Raw genomic sequence first — 7,222 nt, 5'->3', positions numbered from 1 at the left:
AATTAATCGTCGGAGTCTCTGAAATCGATTTTATTTCATAATCGAAAATCAAAAAATAAATAAATGGAATAGCCAACATATAGGCTAATAAGTAATGCTGCATGATATATCGAACATGTACCTTCATCAGAGTGGAGAATATAAGTATAAATCAAGTTGAGCAAAGCCACTCTGATCTGCCCCTCTATCTAACAGACACAGTTAACGATCGCTTGTTAAGTGCCTGCCAGACAGACAATCAGATGAAATGAAGGCAGGTGTAGACTAGAGTGTAGACTAGTGAACTGAACATGTTCTCTTTATATCAAGTAATACATACCAGCCCCTTATGAAACTACTTCTCCCCAAATCCAAATGGATTTCATTTTCCATCCTGAATGGCACTGAGAAGATCTCCACAAAGGTTTACTCATCAAAACTGATTATAAAACTGTAACCATCAAAGCATGCACTCAACATATAATGGTTATGTGACCATGGCATGTGCATAATATAAAATCTTAGAAGTTTTATCTGATATTGATTAAAAAATTAAAAAAAACAAAAAATAAAACTTTTTTTTTTTTTTTTTGGGGGGGAGGGGGTGTGGGGGGGGGGGGGGGGTCGATTAATCGATTATTAATCGCCAGAGCTTTAGAATATTCGATTGGGCAAATGGTCACCATGTGGCATCCCTAATATCTGGAGGGTCAATCCAATGTTCCTCACTTTCCTGCAATGCGGTCTTTCCATGTAGGCTTCTAAAGAAAAACAAGACGAAAGGAATGCAAATGGGTTATCATCATTAGATAATATGTACCACATTTTTTCATAAACGCGCTCTGTTGATCTTAAGCTTGAGTTCTTAAGTTTAAGGATTTATTGTACCAGTGTTGATTTTGTCAACCTTCTCAGGCGTCTTACTGTTGCTAATGGTATAGACATAGCTACAATTATGTAATACCATAGTAATTTAATCTATACGATAATTAGATAATATGTATGGAATTAATGAATAATGCTAGAATACATTGTATAATACTACTGGTATAATCTATATAATTATTTTAGATGAGATCTACATCCTCAGCCTGCTCGCTCTACAGTGACACTCGGTGACAAAAACCCACATTAATGTGAGGGTAGTTCAGACCAGCCGCAAAGTCCAATGGTTTCTTAGGTCATAGTATCTGGAAATCTGTTTCGTACATTGGATGGAAGTCATTTATATTTTGCTCTGCTCATGATTTGGGCTGTTTTGAATTCTACTAGATATGGGAACTTCAGGTCAACCAGTATTGTCTGACTCGTACGGCTCTCTTTTTGTAGGATGGAAAGTGAGTGAATTGCTGTCTTGTATTTGCCCATACTTCTACACAATAGGAGAGGTATGGTAATATCATGGTGCAGTACAGGATATGTAGTGATTTGGGATTGAGGATATATTTTGCCTTAATAACAGAAATGCTCTTTGATATCTTGACTCCCACATGCCTTATGTGAGGTCTCCAGTAGATGTTGTGGTTCAAGAAAACACCATTTGTTTTCGTGAACACGTTCTTGTGGTCTATCTTAAGCTTGAGTTCTGTAGCGATTGCAAGGTTGCCAAAGACCATGAACTTTGTTTTTGTTAAGTTTAAATATGTATTGTTGTCGAACCACTGTTTATATTTACTTAATGCTATTATGGTTTGCATATGCTGCTGGATATGCTCTCTGGTACACAAGATGTTTGTGTCACAACTCACAAAGTACATTTCTTTTTTATATTTGATACTGTACACAGGTCATTGATGTACATGATCAATAGTTTCGGTCCCATAATTGATCCCTGCGGTACCCGTATTTTTGATTTATATTAATGATTTAACCATGAACTGCAATAAGTTTCTTCCCATTTTATTTGCAGATGATACTAATCTAATTGCCTCACACAGGAATTTAAACACCCTCGTTAAACATGTTAATGATGAATTTTTGGTTGTCTTCAAATGGTTTCAATTGAATAAGCTTACCCTCAATATAAGAAAATGCAACTTCATGATTTTTAGTAATATAAACAAAACATTTCCCAAAGAAAAACCTAGAATTTTAATCAATGGCTCTGAAATTTGCCATGTTCCCCATACTAAATTCTTGGGTGTCATTATAGACGAACATTTAAATTGGAAACAACATATTGATGCTCTATGTATGAAGTCTATGAAGATGCTTTGGTATTTTGAGAAAAATCTGCCCTTTTGTTCTTCCTTCATGTCATTTAACACTCTATTATAGCTTAATTTTCTCTCATATTAATTACTGTAATGTCTGGGCTGCTACATATTCAACACATCTCACTAAATTACTGATCATTCAAAAAAGGTTTCTGAGAATGATTTCACATTCAAATCGGTATGAGCCGTCTGCCCCGCTCTTTATTAAATACTCACTATTACCCATTGACAAAGTAAACCTTTTTCAGACCTGTTTATTTATGTTTAAATTCAAAAAATGCATTCAAGACCTTCCGTCTTCTTTTCACAATTTCTTCCGTGTTACTTCTGACATTCACTCCTACCCCACAAGGCAAAGAGATCATTTTGAATTACCCTATTGTCGCACGTCCAAACATCAATCTTTCATCAAATTTAGAGGCCCTCATCTATGGAACTCCCTTAGATGCTTCACTTAAATCCTCATTATCCTTGCCAATATTCAGAAAACATCTAAAGAAATATCTTATTTTTTCCTCTCTGTAGATTACATGTTTTACCTTGATGCGTTATATTTTCTTTTGTGTGTTGTTGTATTGTTTATTTCTGTTTTTTGTGCAGTCTGTGTTTTTATTTCTGCACAGCACAGCTGCCCCCCTTTGACAACTTGTAGATTCATGTACTGTTCTTTATGAACTTTTAATCTTTTAAACCTATGACCTCTTCCTTCAGGAAAGGATTCCATATTAGCCTTCTGGCTTCTTCCTTTCCTTGTATTTTTGTTTCTTTGATATGTTGTCTATTTTTTGTACTTTATGCTAAATAAATAAACCTAAAACCCCACACGTGATATTTTGAAGATTTGATTTGCATTCTCCCAGTTGTATACTGTTGTCTCTTGTCAATGTAGCTCCACAGCCATTTAGATCCAGCTTAGTGCTGAGTATGTTGTGGTGTATGGCGACAAAAGCTTTTTTAAGGTCATTGAATACTCCAATTGTGTAGTTTTTTTTAATTTATCTATGTAGTCTGTTATGTCTTCTATTATTGATTAGTGCCAATGAAGGTGATCTTGCTCAGAAGCCATACTGTTTGTATTTTTTTGATAATCATCCAGACTGACCAAAAGTATCTTTTCTAATATTTTTGAGAGTTGGTGGTAGCAGAGAAATTGGTCTGTAGTTTTGAAAATTGGGATAGTTTTTGCCACTTTCACTCAGTCCTGAATCCATAGTGGAAGGAAATTCACAAACATTTGGAAGTTGTATTTGGAATTATCACCCCCTTCCAGTTTGATACTTTATACATAGGCAACCTCCCATAATTATGACTTACTGGACTGCAGTGATAAAAACACAATTCCGTTCCTCCTGGTGGGGAGAAAGAAGGCTATCACGAGAAAGTGGCTACAACCACAGCAGCCTATACAGTTGAAAAATGGATTGAGAACTCATATTTACAAAATATAAAAACTGTTTTACTCACTTATAACTCAGAAAGAACACATCTAATGGATTTGGACTGAATATGCGAATTAAAAAAGTACTCTTTTGTTTATTTTTATTTTTTTGGTGTCTTGCTCATTGTTGACCTTGTATCTGTTTTCAAACGAGTGTAATTATGTGAAAGCGCCTCCTTAGTCTTTTCCAAAAAGCTGTATTTTATTTTATTTTTTCCCCTTTGAATGAAGAATTTTTATTGACACTTTGGTCATGATTGAGTATACTGGAAATATATCGATGAGCATCTGACCAGGAGGAGTCGTAACATGACTCATGTTTTTGATAAATTCACACCTGTTCGACTTAACAACAATCATAACATCTAACTGTAATGTACCATATGATGCAAAATGTTTGTACTGGACAATTATGATAAAAACATAATTTAAAATAAATGTCAATTAAGGTCGCTGTGGTTCTTGTTGTTCTACTAGGTTTGGATATTAAAAGGAATACATTCATACTGTACATTCTATTCATGAAGTCATCTGTTGATTTGAGTTTGTGTGGATTCAGATCTTGGTTGAAGTCGCCACAGATAAATATCATCATATACTCCTAAAAAAGAGTTTCCCTGGTAGCAGAGTACAGATAAATATCATCATATACTACTAAGAGTTTCCCTGGTAGCAGAGTACAGATAAATATCATATACTCCTAAAAAGAGTTTCCCTGGTAGCAGAGTACAGATAAATATCATCATATACTCCTAAAAAGAGTTTCCCTGGTAGCAGAGTACAAATCCAGCTTGCAGCATGCTACAGCGACATCCTGTATTCGCTCTTGTAGATCGGCTACTTTTAAGATTAAAGTGTTATAAACCCAAAATGGAATGCTGCCAGCCTAGGTGGTTGAGGAAAGTGGCGGGTTCTAGGTTGAATCTAACTCAATTATTTTTTTGTATAAACTTAATTCATAGTGTATTGTGTATACAATGTTTTAGTCAATGTTTTAATGTCTGTCAAGAGATATGCCATTGTGGATTATTTTGACATAGCCTACATTTAAATACACAATAGCCTCAGTTACTGTGTAACTGAAAATTCACCTTTTCGAGTTAATTTAAGACTGAGGATTTAATGTGTACTCACAGAGAGCAGATATTGCCATCGTCATTCCTGTAAATATCACTGGGTAACATTATAGCAGATCTATTTGTAGTTTAATTTTAATCGAGACCAAACTATCCATAAGTGTATGATGTTGGTTCCGTAAACTCCTGGGACGTCTGACTCTTTTCGCTGTTGCTCTTCAAACTTTTTCCATAGCTATACAAACACAGAACACTGAAATTGTGACATCACATGAGATTCTTATTTCTAAGTTGCTTGAATTAATTGAAACACCTACAGTAGAAGCTATAACTGTTTCATTTCCCCACAAAATGTCTGAGGGCATATGCTCATTGCTACCTGTATTTCTATGTTGGAGCTATTCGCTATTTTGTATTTCACATTTATTTGTTTTGTTTGAAATAATGCATACAATAATGCCGTACTTTGAAAACAAAGTGCTTTCCAAAGAGTTCCACCTGAATGAGAGCGGAGACCCATCTTCAAAGTCGACGGAAATCAAATGGAAGTCAGGAAAGGTATGTGTTAATTGAGCTACATTTGGTAACAATTATGCTGGTGTACACAATGCTCGTTAATCAAGGTAACCACTTGAGGTGTTAGTCCCACAATCCCCAGCCAAGGAGGACTACAGTTAAACTGGCAAGTTGTCCAAATTGTCTAATACTGGCACACCCACAGTAATATTGATTAATGTATCTGTCCCTTAAATTAAAGTTAATAATTTTTTGCGTGTTTGTGTGTGCTGCCTTTGATGGAAAAATAACAGGCATGTGCCAATATACATCATGGACACTTTATATTCTTTGTCTTATTTGAAGGACCTGACCAAGCGCTCTAGCCAGACGCAGAACAAAGCTGGTCGTAAGAGGCAACATGAAGAGCCAGAGAGCTTCTTCCCTTGGTTCACTGACCACGCTGATGCTGGGCCTGACGAGCTGGGAGAGGTCATCAAGGATGACATCTGGCCTAACCCCTTGCAGTACTACCTGGTAGGTAGCGTTTGCCGTCTTGAATATCATCTGTGATTTTTACTGTTAACTGTGAGCCTCGTCATGGCTATTGCAGCTGTGGCATACTTTTTGACTCACGGTCACGGTGAAAAGTGAACATTGCACCCCTGCTGGGATTTGAAACTTCAGTTGTTTTAGATCTGAGCTGCTTGTTCTATGTAGTTTAAAACTTGTACATGTTTTCATGGACATTTTTGTAGCTGTTCTGCCTTGGTGAGTTTGAAGTGAGAACGTTGAATACTTACATCTTTAAGAATCAACCTGAGCTCCTTGAAATTTACATTTCTTTAATGTCTAGGTTCCTGACATGGATGATGAGGAGGTTGAAGGTGAGGATGATGATGAGGACGAAGAGGGTTTGGAGGACATCGATGAGGAGGGTGATGAAGATGGAGAGGAAGAGGATGGAGAGGTATGGATGCCATAATCTGTTAACTCCTGTCACTATTGGCAGTTGTATCTGTGTACTGTCATGACTGTTAATTTCTTATTTTTACGATGATGATGGAGAAGATGACTGAGATGACGTGGATCTACCAAGACCCTCACCTTTTCTTCCCTGTTTGGTTTTTCACCTATGATCAGGAAGTTTATTTTTGTGTGCTTCATCTCCATTCTGAAGCCTCTCACCTGTTTGTGCCATGTTTAAGTTCTCCTTTGACTCATCTAAATCTTATTTTTCCCCTATGTGTTTAACAAGTACCAGCTCATTCCTATCACTTGTAATGTTAGGGGGCTACGCTGGGGATGGGTGGGAACTGGAAGTAGACTGGATGGTCTCTAGATGCCGCCTACATAGTTTAGATTTCTGCAGATCAGGACAGAAATTATCGTATCTTGGGAGGAACTCTTGATGATGGCCACAAACAACTTCCAGGCTATCCAACCTCCAAGTTGCAGTTTGCTCCATTGACGGCCCTGTTTGTGAGACGAAAAAGTTCCATCTGATTGTTGTAAACAAACTAGCTAATGTTGCACCTCTACAAAAGCTTGGGTTATCCTCTCTGTCCACACAAAGGCTTTGTTTCAGATAAATCCACTCTTATGAGAAACATTTTGTCAAACTCCACAAAGGCATGATTCAAATAAGTTTTGATCTACAAGTGCATTACCTGTGCGCTCATTGCCAGGTGTGTGATCAAAGTGGTTTTGCACAGCACAGGTAATGAAGGTGTAACACTAAAAATCATAACATGGAGATTGACACGGTTGCTCATACAATGGTGACTTTTTGTTAGACTTGAAAGAGGATAACCCTAGATTTCTGTAGAGGTCCAATATTGGCGAGTATTGTATGCAATCAAATTGAACTGTCATGAATAGGGATATCAATGGAAGGAATTAAAATAGCCTTGTAGCCATCTTGATGAATTTGAACTTACTTCTTTCTCTGCCCTTGATTTTCTATACTGCTTATATTCACATTGTTAGTAGTTATGATTGAATTGATGAATTTGGAT

General features: G+C 36.7%; 1 protein-coding gene across 1 annotated transcript; it reads left to right on the top strand.

Moving 5' to 3' along the window:
• Window positions 1-5,165: 5,165 nt before the first annotated feature.
• On the top strand, window positions 5,166-6,928 carry LOC308309719 (protein SET-like; the record flags this gene model as incomplete). Its single annotated transcript, XM_080755636.1, has 4 exons — window positions 5,166-5,267; window positions 5,571-5,741; window positions 6,061-6,174; window positions 6,893-6,928. 4 exons carry the CDS (start codon window positions 5,166-5,168, stop codon window positions 6,926-6,928), a joined length of 423 nt encoding a protein of 140 aa, XP_080611762.1.
• Between the last annotated feature and the right edge of the window lie 294 nt (window positions 6,929-7,222).

The sequence above is a fragment of the Protomyctophum bolini genome (genome assembly GCF_963924005.1).
Source record: "Protomyctophum bolini genome assembly, chromosome: 22".
Lineage (NCBI taxonomy): Eukaryota > Metazoa > Chordata > Actinopteri > Myctophiformes > Myctophidae > Protomyctophum > Protomyctophum bolini.
Note: the sequence above shows the minus strand (reverse complement) of the source record. Positions and strands in the feature narration are given on the sequence as shown.